This window comes from Podarcis filfolensis (genome assembly GCF_964270895.1).
Source record: "Podarcis filfolensis genome assembly, chromosome: 17".
Lineage (NCBI taxonomy): Eukaryota > Metazoa > Chordata > Lepidosauria > Squamata > Lacertidae > Podarcis > Podarcis filfolensis.
The window spans coordinates 33,194,734-33,220,269 of NC_139621.1; the positions used below are offsets into that span (position 1 = coordinate 33,194,734).

The window sequence follows — 25,536 nt, forward strand, 5'->3', positions numbered from 1 at the left end:
GCCTCAGTCAGACCCCTTGTACACTTTTACCAAACTCACTTCAATGGAGAGTTTCCACTTTACTGTGTTGCAGAGAGACTTGTGTGAAGGCTCATCTTTGCCAGTTGTGGCAAAAAGGCCCTAAAGACCAGTACAGTGGTACCTCAGGTTACAGAGGCTTCAGGTTACAGACTCTGCTAACCCAGAAATAGTACCTTGGGTTAAGAACTTTGCTTCAGGATGAGAACAGAAATCGTGTGGCGGCATCGGGAGGCCCCATTAGCTAAAGTGGTACCTCAGGTTAAGAACAGTTTCAGGTTAAGAATGGACCTTCAGAACGTATTAAGTTCTTAACCCAAGGTACCACTGTAGATTTAGGTCATATGAGAAGGGTTTCTGTCAGGGAACTGCCATCAGTACTGGAGGCGGAGCGCAAAAGCCAGAGGGATTCCAGAGAGCGTCCAGGGATCGGGAGGAGCAGCCCATCTTCTGGGGAAGAGAATCAGTGTAGCACCAGTGGAGAAGGGGGGCAGCTGGGGGAAGTGGCGAGGCGGTCTCATGACTCGTTGCCGGGGACCAGCGGGGAGAGTAGGGGTCCTCCGTTGCCCACGCCCTCCTTGCGCAGAAGGCTTTCGCGCAGAGAGGGTAGGCGGAGACTAGGCGTCAAAGAGCTTCTTTGCTGGAAGAAGTTTAAGAAACGCCCACTGACAGATTCTGCCAGCGACTGAGTCAGCCACGGGTGAGTGGCTGTCCGGACAGAAAAGGTTCACTTTGGCAGCCCAGCCAGGTGTTTGCACCCAGCCAGGGAGATAGGCACCTGCTTACGCACGAGCAACCCCTTAGAACCATTACAGTTTCCTTGGCAGAATTTCTCCACTGAAGCTGCAAATGGAACACCCTCTTGTTGCCTCCCAAAACCACATAAATGTATCTAATGCTGTCCTAAAATCCTAGGTCTACCTAAAGAAACTGCGCTCCGTTTCGGGGCAGCTGCCCCCTGTCCACAGCACCCTCCCCATGACAAGCGTCAACCACTTGGCAGCAGTAGACTACTCTGTACGTGACAATGCACTTTACTTCTCGGAGTCTGAAGGTGGCGTCATAAAGGTCCTAGCTATGAAGGATGCTGGGAGAGTTGCACTGAAGGAAGTCCTGCCGATCAAGGGAACCGTGATCTCACTAGCTCTTGACTGGCTGAGTGGCAACATCTACTGGATTGACAGCAAGAACCCATCAATCCAAGTGGCAACTTCAGATGGGAGATACACACTTGTTCTGATCAGCGATGGGCTGTCCCATCCAACTTCTGTAGTTCTGCACCCCCCAACTGTGGCTATGTGCTTTGTCGACTCCGGTAACGAACACAGCGCCCTTGGTCCCGTAATAGAATGTTCTTCCATGGATGGGAGCAGGAGGAACGTTCTCTGGGCGACATCACAGACTCCAGTGGGTTTAACAATAGTAGATTATGGCACCCAGGTCTACTGGGCTGACCAAGGTAAGTAGTCTAACATCCACAATGGTATAATTATTTGGGCGCAGCTAGCCTCCTTTAAGGGACGCAGGTGGCGCTGTGGGTTAAACCACAGAGCCTAGGACTTGCCGATCAGAAGGTTGGCGGTTTGAATCCCCGCAACGGGGTGAGCTCCTGTTGCTCGGTCCCTGCTCCTGCCCACCTAGCAGTTCGAAAGCACGTCAAAGTGCAAGTAGATAAATAGGTACCGCTCCAGCGGGAAGGTAAACGGCATTTCCGTGCGCTGCTCTGGTTCTCCAGAAGCGGCTTAGCCATGCTGGCCACATGACCCGGAAGCTGTACGCCGGCTTCCTTGGCCAATAAAGCGAGATGAGCGCCGCAACCCCGAGTTGGCCATGATTGGGCCTAACGGTCAGGGGTCCCTTTACCTTTACCTTTAGCCCCCTTTGGGTCATGTTGAAAGGCTTGGCCAGCTTCCTGGACTGGCTGAACCACTAACTAACTTGTAAAATAACCCATCTTGGGATCTGGAAATGGATCCTTTGTTAACTTTATTGCGTTTATTTTTATTTATTATAATGGGCTGGCTTTCAAATCCACTTAGGATATGGTGTCAGTGCTTAAGCTGTATCTGTATCCTGCAGAGAAGCAAAAGTCCAAGATAGGCATAGCCAGCAAGATCTAATCAATGTAAAAAGTGTTGGCGACTTCCTGCTAGGAATGCCTTCAAGACGAAATATTTCAAGATCACGCAAAGTTTAGAGAATGGAAGTCAGCGAATGAGATGCTTCTCTGCAGATGCCAGTCCTTAATGTAATGTGGGTTGAATCTCAATGATATTTTTGCTCCTAAGAAACAGGAGTAGTTTGCATGCATATTCCTCTTACACTGCTCAGCCTCTAACTTCCTTTCCTCCAGCAAAAGGCACTGTGGAAAGCATTCGGATGGATGGCACTCAGCACAGGCTCGTTCGTTCTGGGCTGCGTGGCCTTACACTCTTCACAGCCGGGGAGGGAATAATGGTCTGGACAACAATGGCACGCAATGGTAAGCAGGCTCCAACAATTGCAGAACTCCAGCAAAACATTATATTTAAATAAAGTGTGAGTCGATGCAGGGACGTAGCATGGGTTGCTGGTCTCCGGGGTGGGGCAAGTGTTGTGCCCCTCTGGTGGACTGAGCAATGGTCAGTCCCTTTGCTGGCCAGCGTCTAATCAAGGGAATCTCTCCTTGTGAACTAGTCCCAACCTGGTAGCAGAGATAAGGCAGACAAAAAGTGAAGCTGAGGGCACCACCGTGTCACCTCATGCTACCTATCATTGCAGCAAGGCACTCTGGGCAATGCACGTGGCTCCAGCAGTGCTGTCCTACCTTCCTCTTCCTCCTCCCTCTCGGCCAGCCCAGTGGCCGGGCACACAGGGGTCATTTCGCTGGCCACGAGGAGGAGGAGGTACTGCCGGTGCCCCAGCCCTAAAGGCTAGACCTGGGCGCAGCTTGTCTCTCCCCACAGCTACAGCCTCGATGAGGGTGCCTGTTGTGAGGGGCGCCTGGTTGTGTGCCCAGAGCCACGGCCCCCTGTCCCCCCCATCCTTACGCCACTGGGTAGATGTGGCAGATGGTAGCACATGGCGATGCTTGATCACCTGCCTGGACTTGAGAAGTCCATGGCATGCCAACAAAATTAAGTGGGGCAGATGCCAAGGAACTGATCCTAGCTAGAAGTCTTAAATGATCGGCATTCTAGGGGGTTGAGATGAGTGTTTAGCATTATTCCTAAGCTTATAGGACACATTCAGCTGGTATTCTTGGGGAACCTTGATGCAGTGCACTGTGCACAAAGATAACTTACCTAATTAGCTCAGAAATGAACAGATTCTAGCTAGTTAGGAATTGGGGTGGGAAATTCTAATGCCATATAGTTTCACACACACACACACCCCAGTAATGCCCCAGGTTACTGTAAGGAATGTGTCTCCAATTTTTCTCTTATTTTATCTCTTCATAGGTGCAACGAAGGTGTGGCACAGCAGACTGGATGATTCGGAAAACTGGTGGTTTAAAGAAGAGCAGAAACTTGTGGATATAAAGATCTACAGCAAACTCAACCAACAAGGTAAACATTTTTAAAGTTTTAAAAGGGTGACCAGGGTCTCTTCTGAGCAGTTGGTCAACCAGGGTCCTTTGGGGGGTATAACTCAAAATGGTGGCTTCTTAACATAACACAAAAATAGGGGCACGAGTTCTTCCTTACTAGAATCTGTCAAGCTGCTTGCCTTCTGGAAGAACTCCTGCTATCTTTAAGGCTTGCTCTAGATTGCTTAATGGGACGCGGGTGGCGCTGTGGGTTAAACCACAGAGCCTAGGACTTGCCGATCAGAAGGTCGGCGGTTCAAATGCCCATGATGGGGTGAGCTCCCGTTGCTCAGTCCCAGCTCCTGCCCACCTAGCAGTTCGAAAGCACATCAAAGTGCAAGTAGATAAATAGGTACCACTCTGGAGGGAAGGTAAACAGTGTTTCCGTGCACTGCTCTGGTTCGCCAGAAGCAGCTTAGTCATGCTGGCCACATGACCTGGAAGCTGTACGCTGGGTCCCTTTACCTTTTTAGATTGCTTAAACTGGGGACCAGGTAACAGAAGGGTTCAACACAGGTTTGTTTTAGAAAAACTAACCAATAAACCGACACGGGGACAAATAGAAGAAGACGCCTTCACCCTGGTTTGGTTCCCCTTTATCACATACATAGCTCAACAAGACAACATCAAGAATCTTCCGGGAGCATATGAATCACTCTGGCTAACCTGATTCAAAAATACACACTTACGCCCCGCTCACATACAAAAACAATTCTCACTACAGCCAACCAAAGACAACCAACCACACCCTAAGCCACTTGCAACCTCTCTCACCACCAAGGAAATACAAGTGAATAGTAAGAGAACCCATACAAGTAAATCTGACGCCCCCCCCACTAAGTAGAATAATAGAAGCATAACCAGCCCACCCCGCCCACCACTCCCCCCTCCTCCTCCCCCTCCCTAATTGTTTAAACCAATTCATAAACCAAGAACTCATACATTGACCACTAATAATGAAACATATGTTGCAGACATTTTCCCACATTTATTATGCTATTTTTGTGATATACATATGACATGAGAGATCTTGGTATACTCTTACTTGTATAAAATTATTCTTGTTTATAAACCCCCCAAAAAAAAACAACAACCACCAACCACGGGTTTATTGCACCAGCAATCAAGCTGACAGGGGTGTGCTTCCTTTTAACACACGACATTTTGCAGAGTAGCAGGTAAGCCAAAGTGATTAAAAATCTTTCTCTTGCTACTTCTAGGTCACAATGGCTGTTCGGAAAAGAATGGTGGATGCAGCCACATTTGCTTACCAATTCCGCAAGGGAGGAGTTGCAGGTGCATCGCCGGGTACGTTCTAGAGCATGGTACTAGATGCACCGAACCACTATGCTCGGAGCCGCTCCAAGCCTGCAAGGATAACAGCAAATGTATTGCAAAAGAGCAAGTTTGTGATGGCACCATTGATTGCTCTGATGGATCAGACGAGAGAGACTGTGAGTAACCCAACTGAGAAACTGCATGTGTTGTGTTGTTGTGTTGTGTTGTTGTGAGTAAATGGATCCTTGGAGAATTCTCCTTTGCTAAATGGCCCTCAAAAATGCCTGAACTCCTAATGGTTGGACAGCTAGATTCATTAAGATCTAGCTGCTGCCTTACCAGAAAATCATAGAACCCAACAACTACAGCTTTAAATGTAATGAAATACTGTTCTTTCCTAGTAAATTAAAGGTAAAGGACCCCTGGACAGTTAGGTCCAGTCAAAGGTGACTATGGGGTTGCGGCGCTCATCTCGCTTCAGGCCAAGGGAGCCGGTGTTTGTCCACAGACAGCTTTCCGGGTCATGTGGCCAGCTGTGGTCTAAACCAGTGAGCCTCTTGGGGCTGCTGATCGGAAGGTCGGCAGTTCGAATCCGCACAACGGGGGTGAGCTCCCCTTGCTTTGCTAGTACAGAAAAGTTGCACCATAGCCCATGAGGCTATCCAAGGCACGATTTTAGCTAACATAAGATTATGCATAACATAAGGGAAATCCAAGCTACATACTTAAAACTAGTTTGCCATGCTGTCTTCCAATGGGGACCCCTAGGAACTATTCTGTGAGAAGGAAGGAAGTGCTTCATATTCTCAATGCTTTACTGGAAATACATTTTCAGTATTCTATCAGGGAAGCAATGATGGTGGTATTTGTAGAATGGGTAGATTCTAGACTGGAATATAAAAAGGTAAAGGGACCCCTGACCATTAGGTCCAGTCATGACCGACTCTGGGGTTGCGGCGCTCATCTCGCTTTATTGGCTGAGACAGCTGGCGTACAGCTTCCGGGTCATGTGGCCAGCAGGACTAAGCCGCTTCTGGCGAACCAGAGCAGCACACGGAAACGCCATTTACCTTCCCGCTGGAACGGTACCTATTTATCTACTTGCACTTTGACGTGCTTTTGAACTGCTAGGTTGGCAGGAAGACTGGAATATACCCACAGCCAAACTGTTGGCCAAAGTAGCTAAGTTGGTCAACAGATAAATCAAACAATTTGAGATAAACCTTTGAGAATCTGGGTTTTATGACTTTGCTAGAAAAGGAAAGGTGAGTTACCTCCTTAATCAAGTACAGTGGTACCTCGGGTTACATACGCTTCAGGTTACATACGCTTCAGGTTACAGACTCCGCTAACCCAGAAATAGTGCTTCAGGTTAAGAACTTTGCTTCAGGATAAGAACAGAAATAGGGCTCCGGCGGTGTGGCAGCAGCAGGAGGCCCCATCAGCTAAAGTGGTGCTTCAAGTTAAGAACAATTTCAGGTTAAGAACGGACCTCCGGAACGAATTAAGTACTTAACCCGAGGTACCACTGTACATAGCATAACCTCTGAAAGTAAACTTTGATGGCAGCTACATTTTCTATCCTTAAACCACCAGATCAGTCATATGGTCCTAGGCTGATCTTGCTGTGTCCCAAAAGCAATGTGTTGATGGCTTTTCTGCCGGCAGGCAACAACACTCCGAAGAAGAAACCCCAGCCCACACACCGACCTTCCACACTGCTGCAAACAAAACCCTTTCTTGTTAAGAAAAACACAGTGGCACCCACCAAAACCATCACCAAGAAGCCTACGGATGGAACTGCAAAAGTAAAAAAATACACGAGAAGGAGTACTATTGCAACAGCAGCATGGGCACTCGAGCCAAGCGGAAGCCAGAAGACCACATTGCCTCCCAAAAAGAAATGGAAAGAATCTTCTCTGGTGCAGGGAATCGTGAAAAGTGGCCTGGAGTCTCAGCCTTGCAGCAGGGAGACCTGTAACAGGAGAGGGGACTGCACTATGGAGGGCGATACAGTGAAATGCATCTGCTCACTGGGCTATAGTGGAGACTACTGTGAAGAGGAGGAGGAGAAGTCTAGAGCGGGTCTTGTTCTGGGCATCATTTCCATCCTACTAATGGCCATGGCAGCAGCAGGGACCTTTGTCTACTTCAGGAAGCAAAGAATGCGGCAAAGGTAAGGCTGTTTGCCGTTCTCTACATGGGTGGTGCTGTGGGTTAAACCACAGAGCCTAGGACTTGCCGATCAGAAGGTTGGCGGTTCAAATCCCCGCGACGGGGTGAGCTCCCGTTGCTCGGTCCCTGCTCCTGCCAACCTAGCAGTTCGAAAGCATGCAGTGCAAGTAGATAAATAGGTACCGCTCCAGCGGGAAGGTAAACAGCATTTCTGTGCACTGCTCTGGTTTGCCAGAAGCGGCTTAGTCATGGTGGAGGGCCAAGTTTGGGAAAGCCTGGTGCAGAAGGTGAATGGGAGAGCTGTAGGCGGTTCTCAGTAGGTAGCAAACAACGGTGCCAGCTTTAAGAGTTATGATATTCCACATTAATGGCGTTTCGTCACAATATTCTTCCTAGTCTCTTTGAAGGGGAATGCATAGAGAAAAATAAGTTCAGTTTTTAATCCGTAATAAGCAAGTTATTGTTGGCAGCCAAGTACCCCCTGCCCCACCAAATACACTCTTTGTAGGCCATCACTCAAAGGCGACATCCACAAAAGCTCTCTTCACTGCAAGATGCACAATTATCTAGTAGTGTAGGTAAAGGTAAAGGGACCCCTGACCGTTAGGTCCAGTCGTGACCGACTCTGGGGTTGCGCCGCTCACCTCGCTTTTCTGGCCAAGGGAGCCGGCATGCATGTGGCCAGCATGACTAAGCCGCTTCTGGCGAACCAGAGCAGCGCACGGAAACGGTGTTTACCTTTCCGCTGGAGCGGTACCTATTTATCTACTTGCACTTGACGTGCTTTCGAACTGCTAGGTTGGCAGGAGCAGGGACCGAGCTCTGTGTGTTTAACCCACAGCGCCACCTGTGTCCCTGATGCTCACTTTGGCCGAGCCCAAAATATGGGCAGCAGTAATTTGCTTGTGCAGACACAGCCTGCTTTGTTTCTAAATTTGAATGGCTTGCTTGTGCCTGTTGCAGTCCTATTCGCAGAATCATGAAAGATTCTGGCACGCATGTGCTGCAACTGCAATTTGCATTGATGCATGTAGTTTGGGTTCCAATTTGGTGGTGCAGGTGGTTCTACAAGATCACTGTGCCTCTTAACAGCTTAGCACAAGGGTTCCAGCCTAGGATTTGCATCACAGTCAATATGTGTGTCTTATCTCCTCCTCCCACAGGACTTCAAGTGTATCATCAACTGGACCGCTGGCCAGCTACCAGAAGGACAGCGACAAAGAAGACAATTTCGTTGAAGATGAAACCTGTATCAATGCAGCTTATGATCCCGAGCAGGTGAGGGCTTCTTAAGATTCCTGTCCTAAGCTTCCAATTCCGAGCACTGGCATATTCTTCCTGTGTTCTTGGAACCAGTGCTGTTCCTACTTTGGGATTTTAAACCTGGCCTGGCAAAGCCAGCAGCAGGGTCAGATAAACTTCACTGCCTAGAGGAGCTGCGCTTGTGAGTGGTTAAGATGCTGGCAGGACAGAGGGAGGGACGTTGGCTGAAATAAGCGCACCCCCTACTTGGCAAAGCTTCTAGCAATCTGTCTGCAGTTCTTCCTTGCCTGAAGAACTTAACTGCTTGTAATACCACTGCTTTTAATAGTCCAGGTGAAAATGCTGAGGGTCCTAAAATGTGGCTTTACAATCCTCCGCAGGAATTGTCGACTCCAATGAAGACAGGCATGGGCACAGACTCGTAAAGCAAACAAATAAATGATTCATAGTAGATAAACGTCTTGTAATCTCTCCCCCCCCCCCAATGCATCACCCGGATGATAGTGGGGATATGCTATGTCTGTTTCCACGCTGGGCATTTTCTGTGGGATACTTGCACTTTCTTCTGGGCATTTGCATGATGTCATGGTCAAGAGTCTGGGTTTTGCAGGAGGGAGACAAGCACACACCAGGAATTTTAGCATTGTACAATTGAAGGGCTCTATCACCTTACCCCAAGGGACACGGGTGGCGCTGTGGGTTAAACCACAGAGCCTAGGACTTGCTGATCAGAAGGTCGGCGGTTCGAATCCCCGCGACAGAGTGAGCTCCCGTTGCTGGGTCCCTGCTCCTGCCAACCTAGCAGTTCGAAAGCACGTCAAAGTGCAAGTAGATAAATAGGCACCGCTCTGGTGGGATGGTAAATGGTGTTTCCGTGTGTTGCTCTGGTTTGCCAGAAGCGGCTTAGTCATGCTGGCCACATGACCCGGAAGCTGTACGCCGGCTCCCTCGGTCAGTAAAGCGAGATGAGCGCCGCAACCCCAGAGTCAGTCACGACTGGACCTAATGGTCAGGGGTCCCTTTACCCTTTACCTTTATCACCTTAGCCCAGGGTTTCCCAAACTTGGGTCTCCAGCTGTGTTGGGACTACAGTTCCCATCATCCCTGACAGATTGTCTAAAAAAACAGTTGGGGACCCAAGTCTGGGGAAACCCTGCTTTAGCCCAACACATATCCTTTTAACCATTTCTTACTGACATTAGGAAAGTGCCAGTGCATTGAATATTCTGGAATTGATTTTTTTTTTTAAAAAACCAAATCGGGATGGATGTTCATGGTTGTATAACCTGAGCACAAACAAATCTGACCAAATGGTCAATGAAGATCAGATATAATCTAACCTCATAGTTGCACAAGACTTGGGATGAATGGGTTACCTGGAGGCATTCTGAGACGTCCCAAGTTTTCCTATTGAGCTTTCCACTTTTTTCAGAGCTCAGGGAAAAAGCAGACTGCTTTTGACACAGAGGAACAATTGCACAGTTTCCCCAGATGTAGGTGGATCCATATCCATCATCTTCTGTGGGTTTTGGCTGGTTATTGCTCCAGAAATCCCCCTCTCTATGCTTCATTTCTCCTTAGTGTTAATTTCTACAATAGATATAATCCTCCCCTTTGCACATAGAATCATAGAGTTGGAAGAGACCACAAGGGCCATCGAGTCCAACCCCCTGCCAAGCAGGAAACACCATCAGAGCACTCCTGACATATGGTTGTCAAGCCTCTGCTTAAAGACCTCCGAAGAAGGAGACTCCTCCACACTCCTTGGCAGCAAATTCCACTGTCGAACAGCTCTTACTGTCAGGAAGTTCTTCCTAATGTTTAGGTGGAATCTTCTTTCTTGTAGTTTGGAACCATTGCTCCGTGTCCGCTTCTCTGGAGCAGCAGAAAACAACCTTTCTCCCTCCTCTATGTGACATCCTTTTATATGTTTGAACATGGCTATCATATCACCCCTTAACCTCCTCTTCTCCAGGCTAAACATGCCCAGCTCCCTAAGCCGTTCCTCACATGAGCACTGCCTTTTTAGACATTTATTCCCTCCCTAATAAATTGTTGTCGGGGGGGGGGGGATCATGTCTGGAAGTGCAGCAAGGGGAGGAGATATTTCCCCCTATGTTCCAGCCAAATTAAAATTGCCCCAATGAAAATTTGGGGGAGGGGGAGGGGAACTGCCCATTTTGCCCAGGACATTATTTGAGTTCCAGAAGTCAAAGCAGAGATTCCACTTCACTTGCAACTAAAAACAGATCGGCAGTCTTTGGGAAGCACTGTTAAGCCAGCATTCTTCCTACTAGTTGGAAGGAAAGTACAAACAGTGAGTTAAATGCTTTTTTTCCAAATGCTTTAAAAACAAAACAGGGCACAGTCTGCTTCTTCCTTGTGAATGTATTATGCCTGCTGTGCAAATAGTGTATAAACTGGTAAAATATTAACAAATTGCATGGCAGTCACAGGAAAAAGGAGAAGGGGGGAAAACAGGGATTCTTCTCACTTGCAGAAAATGAACTCTGAATAAATTAAGGCGATCCCTGCTCTAAGTCTCCAAACATGCACCTACAATTCCTGCTAGCTAGGCACGATGAGAGTTGTAGTCCAAAAACAGTTGGAGACCCAAGTTTAGGAAACGCGGACCTAAAGACACCAGCAGGTCTGCTTCTAAAATCGTTGCCATCTGTTGTTGAAGCACTGACAAAACTTCTGTAAATTCAGAACTGCCCCTGGAAAATAGAGACACTTGGAAGGTCTGTTAATATATAACTAAGAGTTATATATGCTAATATATGTAATACCTTGAACTTGGATGGTAGGAAATAGGTCACCAGTGTAGAGATGTTGTATACTGACTGGGCCTCATTCTGCTCCAGTTGCAGTTTCCCGATCTAGTGTAAGGGAAGCTCCCCATAACATACATTGCAGTAATCCAGCCTTGAAATGCACCAGTGCCTGAGCTAATGTAATCAAGCTCTTCTGGTTCAGGAACAGCTATACTGTTGCACCACTTGTAGAGGTTCTGTAACAGAACTCTCAATACCACGCTTGATGAAGATTTCCTTGATTTTTGGGGGGGAGGGGGCGTGGCAATTAACATGTGTACTCTAAAAGATGAAAAGGTAAAGGACCCCTGGGTGGTTAAGTCCAGTCAAAGGCTACTATGGGGTTGCGGTGCTCATCTCGCTTTCAGGCCAAGGGAGCCGGCGTTTGTCCACAGACAGCTTTCTGGGTCATGTGGCCAGCATGACTAAACCGCTTCTGGCGCAACGGGACATTGTGACGGAAACCAGAGCACACGGAAACACCATTTACCTTCCCGCCGGAGCGGTACCTATTTATCTACTTGCCCTGGTGTGCTTTCGAACTGCTAGGTTGGCACGAGCTGGGAAAAAGCAACGGGAGCTCACCCCGTTGCGGGGTTTTGAACCACCAACCTTCTGATCGGCAAGCCCAAGAGGCTCAGTGGTTTAGACCACAGTGCCACCCACATCTCTAATACACTCTAAGACACATAGCTCAGATGTGCTAAACCACCATGCATTAACTCATTCCCCTATCATGCATTCCTAACATGTTTTCTCTCTCCTAGGAAAACATTCCACATACTCCAAACAAATACCTGTTGCTTATTCTGATAGGCGGCCGTTTTAAGAAAATGAGTGCATGTAGAAAGGAAGGACTTGGGCTATTTACACACTATGAATTTAAAGCACATTCCCCACCCACTCAAAGAATCCTGGGAATTGTACTTTATCCCTCACAGAGCTACAGTTATCGGCACCCTTAAGTTAGTTCCCAGCATTATTTGGTGGAGGGGCGGGGGCGGGTAAAGAGATGCTTTAAATGTGCTGCGAATCAAGCAATCCTTTTGAAGTAAACACTTGAGGGGTAAGGTGCGTTTTCCGAAGGCCAGATTCAGCTAGTGACGCCGTATAAATCACCATACAAAATATAACTTTTATTCCACGCATATTGCATTTTTATGTATCCATCTGTAAATAGGAAAACAAGGCATCTCTTTGAGAGTACAGTCAAGCCCTGAGGGATGATAGATTCCTGGTCTCTTACCAATTTAGTAAACAGAAGGTGGCGGCGCAGGGGGATGAAAGCAGATCTGTTGCTGCAGAGGAGCCCTGCCCCCACTCCAAGATATTCCGGGTTCTGAATTTTCAGCTTTCACCCAGTGTGCAAAAAACCATCTTGTCCATTTGCTTAACAAAGCTCTGGGGCACTCTTCAAGTAAATGTGTGCAAAAGCAATAAAACAATTATGCTTGCTGTCCTGCAAGCCCCTCCCCAATCCCCGAAATTGCACAGTGAAGAGGACCGCTCAAACTCCCTATCGCTTCCTCACGCAAGAGTGATTTAATCACTGTCTTAATATAATGTTTAACCTGAGAGAAAGCGAAAAGAAAAGCGTAGAACCAGAATCTGTAGCAGTTTAGGGCTATGGCACCTGCTTGATTCACGAGCGAAAGAGGTAGGAAAAAGGTCTTTGCCGGAACTGAATTTGTAGACAAACTTTCCGCACTGGGTATCTTTGTTGTCCGAGCAGAGTTCCAGAAGGAATCTTTCTGCAGCTCGTTCCTTGCAAGAGTGTCCCGGCTTAGGGCTATAAATCAGAATCGCAGGGAAACCTGCTCCAATTACTGGGGTGTTCACTTTCCAGTACATCCTGGGGGTTGGTGTAAGACCTGGGGGTTGGAGTCCTGTAATAGTCCATTTGGAGCTCTGTGTTGCCAAAGGAGGGAGAAACGGCAGCCGTGGTCGCTGGGACTCTCTGACTGCTGGGTGGGTAGCTGTAGTCCATAGCTGCATTCTTCAGCTTGCGCTCCTTGCAGCACTGAGCAAAGCTGAGCGATAGGGAGAAGCCCCCAATTATCTCCAGGCAGCTCCCTAAGTAGCCTAGCACCAGGCAGTAACCCACCCCTAGGCTACTGCCAGCTGTGATGGGAAGGTTTTGGATGTCGTGATTGTACCAGGAGACGGCGATCAGGCTAAGCAGCCCAGAAACAAAGAGCAGCAGGCCGCCCAGCCCAGCCAGCAGGTACTGGGGCACATCCTGCCAGCAGCGAACGCCCAGCGAAGCCACAACCAACCCCAGGACCGTGACGGCCACAGAGGATGGCATCAGCCCTTTGGCGACTTGCACAGTCTGGTGGGAGAAGTAGCCCAGCGTGTCCTTGATGTTGCACTGAGTCTTCTGGGTGCCTTGAAACTCGTTGCAGATGTCCCAGATGCCTTGGTGCTGGATCATGTCGTAGGCTTGGTCAGGGATACGGCTTATATCCCTCCAGGCGGGAGCCAGAGTGCTGGTCAGGTTCAGGACGAGGCCACAGGGGCCCAGGACGATGCCCACGATCATGGCGGTCGGCGTCCGCATTCTGCGCCAGGCGACAGACAGACAGAAGCTGTTATGGGTACAGACAGGTGACTGAAAAACCACTTGCCCTCAGGAAACAACCTTGGTTTACTTGCTCAGGTCCTTATATACCTGCTGTGGGATTGCTCCATCCTAAGAAGAAAGCTAGTTTACGTTCTGCTTGGCTGTGTGGTGCCAGCCAGGCATCATATACCGTATTTTTTGCTCTATAAGACTCACTTTTTCCCTCCTAAAAAGTAAGGGGAAATGTGTGTGCGTCTTATGGAGCGAATGCAAGCTGCGCAGCCATCCCAGAAGCCAGAACAGCAAGTGGGATTGCTGCTTTCACTGTGTAGCGATCCCTCTTGCTGTTCTGGCTTCTGAGATTCAGAATATTTTTTTTCTTGTTTTCCTCCTCCAAAAACTAGGTGTGTCTTGTGGTCTGGTGCGTCTTATAGAGCGAAAAATACGGTATTTTACGCCACACAAAGTCTGCTGCAGAACACATCTACAACCGTATAATAATAATAATAATAATAATAATAATAATAATAATAATAATAATAATAACAACAACAATAATTTATTGTTTTTACCCCGCCCATCTGGCTGGGTTTCCCCAGCCACTCTGGGTGGCTCCCAACAGAATATAAAAAAATGTGATAAAACATCAAACATAAAGAACTTTCCTAAACAGGGCTGCCTTCAGATGTCTTCTAAAAGTCATATAGTTGTTTATTTCCTTATCATCTGATGGGAGGGCGGGCACGACTACCAAGAAGGCCCTCTGCCTGGAACCTCACTTCTCACCGTGAGGGAACCGCCAGAAGGCCCTCAGCCCTGGACCTCAGTTTCTGGGCTGAACGATGGGGGTAGAGACACTCCTTCAGGTATACTGGGCTGAGGCCATTTAGGGCTTTAAAGAGCACCACCAACTCTTTGAATTTGGCTCCCAGTACGTTTCCGAGCACATGTAGGTCTTTCAGGACCGGTGTTATATGGTCCCGGCAGCCACTCCCAGTAACCAGTCTAACTGTTGCTTTCTGGATTAGCTGTAGTTTCTGGGTCACCTTCAAAGGTAGCCCCACATAGAGCACATTGCAGTAGTCCAAGCGGGAGATAACCAGAGCATGTACCACTCTGGCAAGACAGTGTGCAGGCAGGTACAGTCACAGCTGGTGTACCCGGTGGAGCTGGTAGACAGCTGCCCAGGACACAGAATAAAGGGAAGATTCACAGCGGGAGAGTAGTTACATTTGGGGAAGACCCGACTAAGCTTGCGAGGAAACCCATGAAGAGGACAGCTGGAGATGCTGCGGCCCAGATCAGCAGAGGCAGAAGTCCCAAAGGACCTGCTGTTCCTTCCAAGAGCTTTGTAGCCCAGGATTCCAGTGTTTTAAAGGAACATCCTGTCCTTTAAAAAAATAACTTCAAACCTTGAAGAAGACCTTTCCTGCCTTGGCTAGAGGGAGTGGGCTTTTATCCCTCTGCTCAGGTCAGCCTCCAGAGGACCTCAAGTCCACGCTCTCACCTGGTCCTCCCTCCACTCAACCAGCAAATTATTAATCGCCTAAGCAGTGATACTGTTGTCATACAGCACTCAAAAAGGTCACAGGCAGTGGGAGACGATTCCTGTTTTGTGGGATCTATCCTTATTCCAGGTTTAAGCTGATGCCTTAGGAGAACTGTCCCTCCCTTTCCCCACCCACCTGCAAAATCCTGTATTTAGCCCTGGCTTGGATACAGATATAAAGGGAGAAGCAGCTGTTTACCTGTCCTGCTGCAGACAACGCCTGCTGCAACTGTTGCTCGCTCTCTCCCTGCCGTGTGCCCGGTTAAAAGAAACTGGCCAGTATGACCGAAACTTCTGTGTGTACAGAGAAACCAGGCTAGCGCTGCAGCTGAGCTTGTTCTGGGTAGTATTTTATGGGGAAGAAAGGGAGGGGAGAGGAAACAGAAGTGGAACCGCAGAATCAGGAAAGGGTTGCCGTTACAGGTGATGCCAAGTCAGTGACTTCAGGAAGGTGGGGCTGGCTCTCAGGGCAACTTTGGAGCCGCACCTGTTTCCGTGTGATGATCGTGCTTAAGGATGAAGGCGGTGACTTTTATTGTCCTGAATAAAGGTTGGCTCTTATTGCTTAGGTAACAGCACACCAAAGCAATAAACACTGCAGATCTTTTGAAAGGTGGTTCTAGGAACTGGATGGCAAAACACGGAGAGGCACAGGTGAGGCTGTGTACACGGAGCAATCTGGATGCTCTTAATTAATTACCTTTGAGAGAAAGGGAGGAGGGAACGTGAAGTGCCCTGGGGCAGGACAGACACATTGAAAAGAACTGCATAAACAACTCAGTGGCCATGTTAGAAACCAAAGTCCTTTGTGCTTTGGTGTAGGTAGTATAAAAATGTAGGATAAACACCGACAACTGGGAAACACTGGCCTGTGAGTGTTCCAGTTGGAGAACAGCCTTTACCAAAGGTGTCATGGACTTTGAAGACACCTGAACTCAGGACGAAAGGGAGAAACGTGCTATGAGGAAGGCATGCTTGGCAAACCCTCACCATGATCAACTCCTACCCGGAAACCTATGTCCCCACTGTGGAAGGACATGTGGATGCAGAATTTGCCCCCACAGTCACTTACGGACTCACTGTGAAGACTGTGTTCATGGAAGACAATCTTACTTGGCTACGAGTGATTGCCAAAGAAGAAGACTATCTCAATTATATAAGAACAAACATGCTTCTAGGTTCATTTTTTATTCTATTTTTAAAGGAAAAGCCAGTAATGGAGATAGATAGATAGATAGATAGATAGATAGATAGATAGATAGATAGATAGCAGGGTCCTACCCAATCTTACTCGTTTGAATGATTGCCAAAGAATAAGATTCCTTTAAGGTGCTTTAATTTCTTCATCCCACCAGTTTCTCTCAAAGGTTTTATTTGGTTTTCAGCTAGCCAATGTAGCTGTGCCTTTAAGAGCAGCTGGATCTGAAGTCAGTAGCAATAGCTTTACTTGCTTCCTGTTTCTGCACATTCTTTGCCATTGCAGTCACAAGAACAGGCCAAGTTCTCCCCCCCCCCCCAGTGAGAGGGTAACTCTAGATGGCTGCAAACCTTTAGACAAGGCCCCTAACATGATATCCACAAGAAGCCTTCACCTGCAGAGCGCAATAGTCCTCTGGGTATATAAGGGGCGCTTATTTCCCGCTTGGACCACTGCAAAATGCTCTTTGTGGGGCTACCTTTGAAAGTGACTCAGAAACCGCAACTAATCCAGAATGCGGCAGCTAGATTGGATACTGGGAACGGCTGCCGGGACCATATAATACCGGTTCCGAAAGACCTACATTGACTCCAAGGACGTTTCTGAGCACAATTCAAAGTGTTGGCGCTGACCTTTAAAGCCCTAAACAGCCTCATCCCAGTATACCCAAAGGAGCGTCTCCATCCCCATCGTCCAGCCAGGACACTGAGGTTCACCTCCAAGGGCCTTCTGGTGGTTCCCTCACTGTGAGAAGCGAAGCTATAGGGAACCAGGCAGAGGACCTTCTCGGTAAAAACCAGGCAGAGGACCTTCATGGTGCCTGCCCCATGGCACGTCAGATGTGAAGGAAATAAACAACTGTCTGACTTTTAGAAGACATCTGAAGGCAGCCCTGTTTAGGGGAGTTTTTTATGTTTGAAGTTTTATTATGTTTCTGTATATGCTGGAAGCCATGCAGAGTGGCTGGGGTAACAAATAATAAAATGATTATTAAAGTTATTTCAGGTGTCACGGTCCCAATCTGTATTGGCCTTTATATGCCAAAATCAGTACCTTGAACTTATCCCGGCAGCTAACTGGTAGCCAGTGCAATCATTTCAACTGTGGAGTGACGTGTTGGCGATATCCTGCTCCACTGAGTAGTCCAGCCGCTGCATGTTGTGCAGATTCTGGAACTCCCTCGAGGGTGGAAGTAGACCTGTTCATATTTCTCTTTACTGTGACCTCTCTTGAGTCAGAGTGTGTAAGATACTAAGGTAAAGGGACCCCTGACCATTAGGTCCAGTCGTGGCCGACTCTGGGGTTGCGGCGCTCATCTCGCTTTATTGGCTGAGGGAGCCGGCGTACACCTTCCGGGTTATGTGGCCAGCATGACTAAGCCACTACTGACGAACCAGAGCAGTGCACGGAAACGCCGTTTACCTTCCCGCCAGAGTGGTACCTATTTATCTACTTGCACTTGATGTGCTTTCGAACTGCTAAGTTGGCAGGAGCAGGGACCGAGCAATGGGAGCTCACCCCGTTGCAGGGATTCGAACCGCCGACCTTCTGATCGGCAAGCCCTAGGCTCAGTGGTTTTAACCCACAGCGCCACTACCACCCATCCAAATTCACCCAGTGGCGGTCCCTAAAATCTGTTGCAGAAGCAATTAGTTACATTAAGTTCAGGGTATACCAGGAGCATTTCAAAAATTCAGAGCATGCATAGCCATTGGGACAGAACTTGCTGTGTCTGTCACAGGTTTTCCCAGGTCACTAAAAGACCCAGAGCATGGAAACAGAAGCCACCTGACGCTTGCTGGTGCAGCTAACACTGCGGGACATTTCTTGCATCTCAACTTCGGAGGGGAGTGATATAGCCCTTGGGGAGGGTGTAAAGCTAGTGACATCCAGATTTCAATGGCAACAACTGAAAAGGGGTGCTTCTTCCTTTTTTGCCCAACTACGGTAACAGACCCTTCAAGTTTCCCTATTTTCCAGGGGCAGTCCTGGATTTACAGAAGCTGTCCTGGTTTCTGATTTGAGCCCAGAATGTCCTGCTTTTCCTTAGAATGTCCCTGTTTTCATCAGAGAAATGTTGGTGGGAATGGGGCAGTCAAGGTGGGGGAAGAAACACAATGTGAGGATGAGCCTTGTTGAGGGCTTGGAATGGCTGCACTCCCATCAGAGCCCACTAGAGGGTAGGCAAAGACAAAGCAAAAACAAATCAAACCCCCTTTAACAGCTGTCAGTTAAGATTCCGCCATTCTGCTTAGGGTTTCTCCTATTCCCATGTCCATAAGCACACATTTGTACAAAATTTGCACGTAACTAAATTTTGCACATCTAGAAGTAATGACTAGAGTTTACGTTTCACAGAGAGCAGGCCGATTAATTTCCCAACCTCATCACACGAAACAAAAGTTTTTCACCTCCAACACAGACCACCCGAATCAGTTCTTAAATTAGTTGATCCATTACCAATACAGGAATCAATTCCCCCACCCCAAACCTTATTCTAAATTGGGATGGGAGGACCTGTCAGTTTCAGTTCTCTTCGTTCCGGGGCAGTTTGTGATTTATTTAGTTTAAATCCTTGTGAAAAGTCATCAACATTTTGGTTCAAGTTTATCCAGATAAACAAATGTACACATGCAGTTTTTACTACCACATATTACATATGCAGCTTTTACATATAAATAAATTATTGTTATTCATGTACACATTTCTTGCAAGCAATTTCCCCTAAATTTCTGTGTTATTTCCACTAATATATTAATTTCTATGCACAATTTTCCCTGGTATAAGTTCATACACACACACACACACAAACACAAAAACGCACGTGCAAAGTCCAAAGGATAGCTGTCTTCAGTTTTGTATACTGTTTCAGAAAGTGCAAGTTTTGTACGTTCACCTTCAAACATGAACTGAATTGAGTGTCTCCCTCACCCCTCGTTCCACAGTCCATTTTTGTCCGTTTCCCCCATTCATTAATCCTTACAGGAGGTGTCTTGAGCACCTTGTATCTACTGTATTTTTCGCTCTATAAAATGCACCAGACCACAAGACGCACCTAGTTTTTGGAGGAGGAAAACAAGAAAAAATATATTCAGAATCTCAGAAGCCAGAACAGCAAGAGGGATCGCTGCGCAGTGAAAGCAGCGATCCCTCTTGCTGTTCTGGCTTCTGGGATAGCTGCGCAGCCTGCATTCGCTCCATAAGATGCACACACATTTCCCCTTACTTTTTAGGAGGGAAAAAGTGAGTCTTATAGAGCAAAAAATATGGTAGTTTATCTGGTGGAGAAAAGGAAGGCGTCAGAGAGGGCTTAATCACACCTCCCTCTTTCAAAGCCAATCCATCTTCCTTTTATCCAAGCCCTCTGAATTTTGGGCAGCTGGCATGACCTTCTGGCTCACAGAATGAACTGATGCATCAAGAAATTCCCTCCTCTGAATCTTTCCTCTGCCTTGGGATAGTCAAAAGAACGTGGAACCAGTGGCGTAGCGTGGGTTGTCAGCACCCGGGGCAAGGCAAGTAATTTGTGCCCCCTAACCCGTGGATTTGCGCCCCCTAACCGGTGGATTTGTGCCCCCTAACCCTAACCCCCAGATGTTGTGCCCGGTGCGGCCGGCCCCCCTGCACCCCCCACGCTACGCCACTGCGTGCAACGACAATATCTCAGGCCTCTACACCCCCCGCAACCTGGGGATTAGAATCCTTATCGACCCAACAGGGTACAATATGAGAAATTACACGCATCATACACTGTATTTGGGGCACATGTTCAGAGATGAACAGTGGGTGGGTACCAGCCTTCCAGATCTAAGACTTTCACTAAGGTTTCCACATTGTCCAGCAAGGGGCAGCAACTACTGGTGAACAGATCAGGTCGAGAGCTGGGAGGGAGTTAGAAACAAGGCAAATGAGCAGAAAGAGAACAAAAGCTGTTCTGTCCTCTCCTTCCTCTAGTAATAGTATTGTATTCCCCTGGGGTTTCCCAAATGAGGGTATTTTCAGACTTCAGTTGTGAAGTTCCTTTATTATGATGGGAGATCAACTCAGCTTTCTGGAGGAAAGTACTTGGTTGTTGCCAAACTTTCCTAGGGGAAAACACCAGCAGTTTCCCTGCTTGGGAAACACCAGCCCCTTCTTCCTGCTCCGATATGATAATCTTTATTGTCATTGTCCCATAGTAAAAGCTATGGTTTTCCCAGTAGTGATGTATGGAAGTGAGAGCTGGACCATAAAGAAGGCTGATCGCCGAAGAATTGATGCTTTTGAATTCTGGTGCTGGAGGAGACTCTTGTGAGTCCCATGGAGTGCAAGAAGATCAAACCTCTCCATTCTGAAGGAAATCAGCCCTGAGTGCTCACTGGAAGGACAGATCGTGAAGCTGAGGCTCCAATACTTTGGCCACCTCATGAGAAGAGAAGACTCCCTGGAATAGACCCTGATGTTGGGAAAGATGGAGGGCACAAGGAGAAGGGGACGACAGAGGACGAGATGGTTGGACAGTGTTCTCGAAGCTACCAGCATGAGTTTGACCAGACTGCGGGAGGCAGTGGAAGACAGAAGTGCCTGGCGTGCTCTGGTCGATGGGGTCACGAAGAGTCGGACACGACTAAACGACTAAACAACAACAACAACTTGCAGCACCTTTAACAAACTACAGTTCCCATGATTCTTGGGGGGGGGGCCATAGCTATTTCAACTGGCATAATACTACTTTAAATCTATAGCACAGATTAGTCCTCAGACTCATGTATATTCCTGCACGTTTTTGATTTTCACAAAAGCGGGGAGTTGTCAGACCTCTGGTTCTGGAAAAGCAGCATTCCTCTGTGGCTCTTGAAAAGAAAGCAACGGTGAACTGAAAACGGAAATTAAAGTTAATAGGCACATAGATCAAGGGCAAACCCAGGAGAGCAACGGGGCTGCCCAAACACGATCTGACGGTGCCGTATTTCTTCCAGTCAGTGAATACTTCTTGGTGGCCTGCAGCAAAAGCCTTGTGGCTTGTTTTTGGTATTGGTTAAATTAATTGTTCAGTGAACTACTAGCGATACTAATCAAACAATTTGTTTCTGGTGCCCTGCCAACTCTGGAGAATCAAAAGGAGCAGAGGGAGCAGACGGGAAAGTAAAGTGCTTTGGCTCAAGCCAAGATAAGCTACATTTGTGGCCGCGGGATTATATTTGTGGATGGATACCAGGCAAGGGAATGAACTTTTGGGTGGCCTGGTTCTCCTAAGAAGGGCTTAGGAAATCTGGGGTGCTGAACGGGGTAGACCATAGCTGTCAACTTTCAGATTTGAAAATAAGGGATCAGCAGCCTCGAAAAGGGACGCGGGTGGTGCTGTGGGTTAAACCACAGAGCCTAGGACTTGCCGATCAGAAGGTCGGTGGCTCGAATCCCCGTGACGGCGTGAGCTCCTGTTGCTCAGTTCCAGCTCCTGCCAACCTAGCAATTCGAAAGCACGTCAAAGTGCAACTAGATAAACAGGTACCGCTCCGGAGAGAAGGTAAACGGCGTTTCCATGCGCTGCTCTGGTTTGCCAGAAGTGGCTTAGTCCTGCTGGCCACATGACCCGGAAGCTGTACGCCGGCTCCCTCGGCCAATAAAGCGAGATGAGCACCGCAACCCCAGAGTTGGTCACGACTGGACCGAATGGTCAGGGGTCCCTTTACCTTTTTTAGCCTTGAAAATAAGGGATCAGCAGCCTCACCTGTCCCGGGGACAGTCTACGGGATATCTAACAATCCGGGATAGCAGCGGGAAACGGCGCTGGAATAAGGGAATTTCCCGCAAAAAAAGGAAAGGTTAACAGGTATGGGGTAGACCAGTCAGAGGAGGAGAGGCCAGCAACTGGCAGTCTTTGTGCCAAGCCTACAGCCCCCACAAGGCATACAATTTTACTTAAAAAAAGAAAAAAAAACTTTCAATGTAGCATCCCCAGGTGAAGGCACAGGATCAGAGGTTAACCACCTCCTCTTTTCCCACGTGCTGTGCACCATGTAGGATTGCCACCCATCCCTAGGAAAATGGGATCGCTCCGTTTTTGGACAAAGGTTTCCCCTATCCCATTTGGACTTGAAACGGAGAAAGCTTTTCTCCAATATTTGAGCTTGGAAGGCCCAAAATGGCGGTTGTAATAATAATAATAATAATAATAATAATAATAATAATAATAATAATAATTTATTATTTATACCCCGCCCATCTGGCTGGGTTTCCTCAGCCACTCTGGGTGGCTTCCAACAAAACACTAAAGTACAATAACCTATTAAACATTAAAAGCTTCCCTAAACAGGGCTGCCTTTAGATGTCTTCTAAAAGTTTGGTAGTTATTTTTCTCTTTGACATCTGGTGGGAGGGCGTTCCACAGGGCAGGCGCCACTACTGAGAAGGCCCTCTGCCTGGTTCCCTGTAACTTGGAGCCACCAGAAGGCGAGGGAGCCACCAGAAGGCCCTCGGCACTGGACCTCAGTGTCTGGGCAGAATGATGGAGGTGGAGACGCTCCTTCAGATATACTGGACCGAGGCCGTTTAGGGCTTTAAAGGTCAGCACCAACACTTTGAATTGTGCTCAGAAACGTACTGGGAGCCAGTGTAGGTCTTTCAAGACAGGTGTTATATGGTCTCGGCGGCCGCTCCCAGTCACCAGTCTAGCTGCCACATTCTGGATTAGCTGTAGTTTCTGGGTCACCTTCAAAGGTAGCCCCACATAGAGCACATTGCAGTAGTCCAAGCGAGAGAGAACCAGAGCATGCACCACTCTGGCGAGACAGTCCACAGGCAGGTAGGGTCTCAACATGCGTACCAGATGGAGCTGATAAACAGCTGCCCTGGACACAGAATTGACCTGTGCCTCCATGGACAGCTGTGAGTCCAGAATGACTCCCAGGCTGCGCACCTAGTCCTTCAGGGGCACAGTTACCCCATTCAGGACCAGGGAGTCCTCCACACCTGCCCGCCTCCTGTCCCCCAAAGACAGTATCACTGTTGGTGCAGATGACGAGGAGCCTGGCCTGGTGTGAGCGACAACAGAGAGAAGGAGCGACTTTCTCTCCCTCCCTCCTTCCTTCCCTCTCGTCGGTGCTCCTCCTCAGCTGCCACCGCCACCAGTCTAGCATGGTGCAGGTTGCAGGTTGCAATGTTCAAACCCAGGCATTTCCACATAGGGCCGGGAGATATTTCCTGTCTGAATTCCTGAAGGGCCTTTGCTAGTCAGTGTCTACAGTACCAGCCTAGAGAAACCAGTGGCCTGACTCACCTTCCTACAGAAGGCTTTTTTCCATGATACTGGTGAATAATCAAACTCAATTGGAAGGGGGTTCTCCAAAATGGTTGCTGTTATGTACTGAGTTGAATAGGATCCAGAATGCAGCAGCCTGATTGGTCCACAGGAGCCATCCAATCCAGCTCCAGGTGGAAGTGAATCCGCAACCTGATTGGCCTACAGGCGAATCCTGGACTTAGCCAATCACATGGGGCCCACTGTGTAAATAATGTATATAAAGCAGACATTCTGGGGGAACTTCCATTCCTCCTCACGACTATGAGCTGAATAAAGAGCATGAAATCCACTCTCGACTCTCGAGTATATTTCAGTTGCCACCACAGCTGGCCTTGAAGTCCTTGACGTAATCAAGAAGACGGAAACCACATTAGTTGGGATTAAGCTGGCTGCCTTTCTCTCTCGGCCCTTTCACCTTTTCCCTCTTTAATGTGGTTTTCTTCAAGTTCAGGTTCAGCACTCTCTTGGACAATTAAAGGTAAAGGTAAAGGTACGGGCCAGTCTTGACAGACTCTAGGGTTGTGCACTCATCTCACTCTGGAGGCCGGGAGCCAGCGCTGTCCGCAGACACTTCCGGGTCATGTGGCAAGCGTGACAAAGCTGCTCTAGCGAACCGGCACCAGAGCAGCACACGGAAACGCCGTTTACCTTCCCGCTGTAAAGCGGTACCTATTTATCTACTTGCACTTAAGGGTGCTTTCGAACTGCTAGGTGGGCAGGAGCTGGGACCGAACGGCGGGGATTCGAACCGCTGACCTTACGATCGGCAAGTCCTAGGCGATGAGGTTTTACCCACAGCGCCACCCGCGTCCCTCATCTCTTGGACAATTAGTGTGTGATTAATCGACATAAGATACCCGCCCTTTCCTTTCTACATATACCATATGTGGGAGCCAAGGATCATGACTAATGTTAAGAAATGGTCACGTGCTTCAATATCGCTGGCTGTGGACAAGCACTTCATTTTATTTTATTTTTAATTTTTTTATTGAGTTCTTTACTACATAAAACATAAAAACATTGAAAAACAAAACATAGAAAAATACAAACACTTCAAAGGCTGGCAGTCCTACCCTGATTCTTTGTGTTTCTTCATGGCTAGCAGAAGCAGGGGTAAAAGCACTACACTGAATGAACTGGCAGGATTTCACCAGTGATTCTGAGTGGAGATTACTCTGGGTTACAGCAATGTTGTGGTGTGTTGTTCTTAAAGCAGAATATCTGCAGGTCTGTGCTCCGTGGGCTTTCTAGTTTGAGGGGGAAACAGATAAGGAGAAATCTGATAAACGTTGTTTATTATTAAATTTATATCCCACCCTTCACCTAAGGTCACAGGGTGGTGATACAACATCACATGCCATAAAGGATAAATAGAGTCAATTAACTCAATATTAAATCACTAAAACCAGTACGTAGCCATTTCTCTCGTAATACTTATCTGAAGAACAATACAAATTAACTTTGTCATTTGAAATTTTTTAACTGACGAATTTATTGACATGTTATTGATGTTTTTACTGATGTTGTTATCGTAGCACTGCAGCATGTGTCCTTATGTTGTACACTGCCTTGTTATATTTCTTAAGAAAGTGCAGTTTGTAAATATTTAAGTGCAAATCACAAATCTCTGCTACTGGTACTCAAAGGATTGATGAAGTAAGGAAGTTTTCAGGTGTCACTGCAACCCACTCAGGACAGCAGCCTTTTTGAGGGAGAAGCAGATTCAAAAGTGAGGAGGCCACAACTGAGAAGGCCCTATTCCAGGTTCTAGTTAACTGGATCACTCTTGTTGATGATACAACTAATAGGATTTCCCTGGCCAATTT

The 25,536-nt window shown here is 47.7% G+C and overlaps 2 protein-coding genes across 2 annotated transcripts in view; one reads left to right on the forward strand and one right to left on the reverse strand.

The window, feature by feature from the left end:
- LOC310752442 (low-density lipoprotein receptor-related protein 2-like) overlaps window positions 1-8,759 on the forward strand; it is a 45,878-nt gene extending 37,119 nt beyond the window's left edge. The window contains exons 27-33 of the mRNA XM_083592617.1: window positions 934-1,477; window positions 2,372-2,500; window positions 3,459-3,566; window positions 4,807-5,040; window positions 6,533-7,040; window positions 8,203-8,317; window positions 8,683-8,759. Of these exons, the coding sequence (XP_083448743.1) occupies window positions 934-1,477; window positions 2,372-2,500; window positions 3,459-3,566; window positions 4,807-5,040; window positions 6,533-7,040; window positions 8,203-8,317; window positions 8,683-8,727 (1,683 nt within the window). The 3' untranslated portion in view covers window positions 8,728-8,759. The remainder of the gene's footprint in view (window positions 1-933; window positions 1,478-2,371; window positions 2,501-3,458; window positions 3,567-4,806; window positions 5,041-6,532; window positions 7,041-8,202; window positions 8,318-8,682) is intronic.
- A 3,476-nt stretch (window positions 8,760-12,235) lies between these two features.
- On the reverse strand, window positions 12,236-15,653 carry CLDN23 (claudin 23). The gene is made up of 2 exons (XM_083594029.1): window positions 15,430-15,653; window positions 12,236-13,679 (listed from the first exon to the last, which is right to left on the reverse strand). The coding sequence occupies exon 2, from the start codon at window positions 13,676-13,678 to the stop codon at window positions 12,908-12,910; it is 771 nt and encodes a 256-aa protein (XP_083450155.1). The 5' UTR covers window position 13,679; window positions 15,430-15,653; the 3' UTR covers window positions 12,236-12,907.
- Between the last annotated feature and the right edge of the window lie 9,883 nt (window positions 15,654-25,536).

Bases quoted from the DNA above. Each gene is read 5' to 3' on its own strand.
- CLDN23 (XM_083594029.1), bottom strand. From the start codon at position 13,678: ATGCGGACGCCGACCGCCATGATCGTGGGCATCGTCCTGGGCCCCTGT.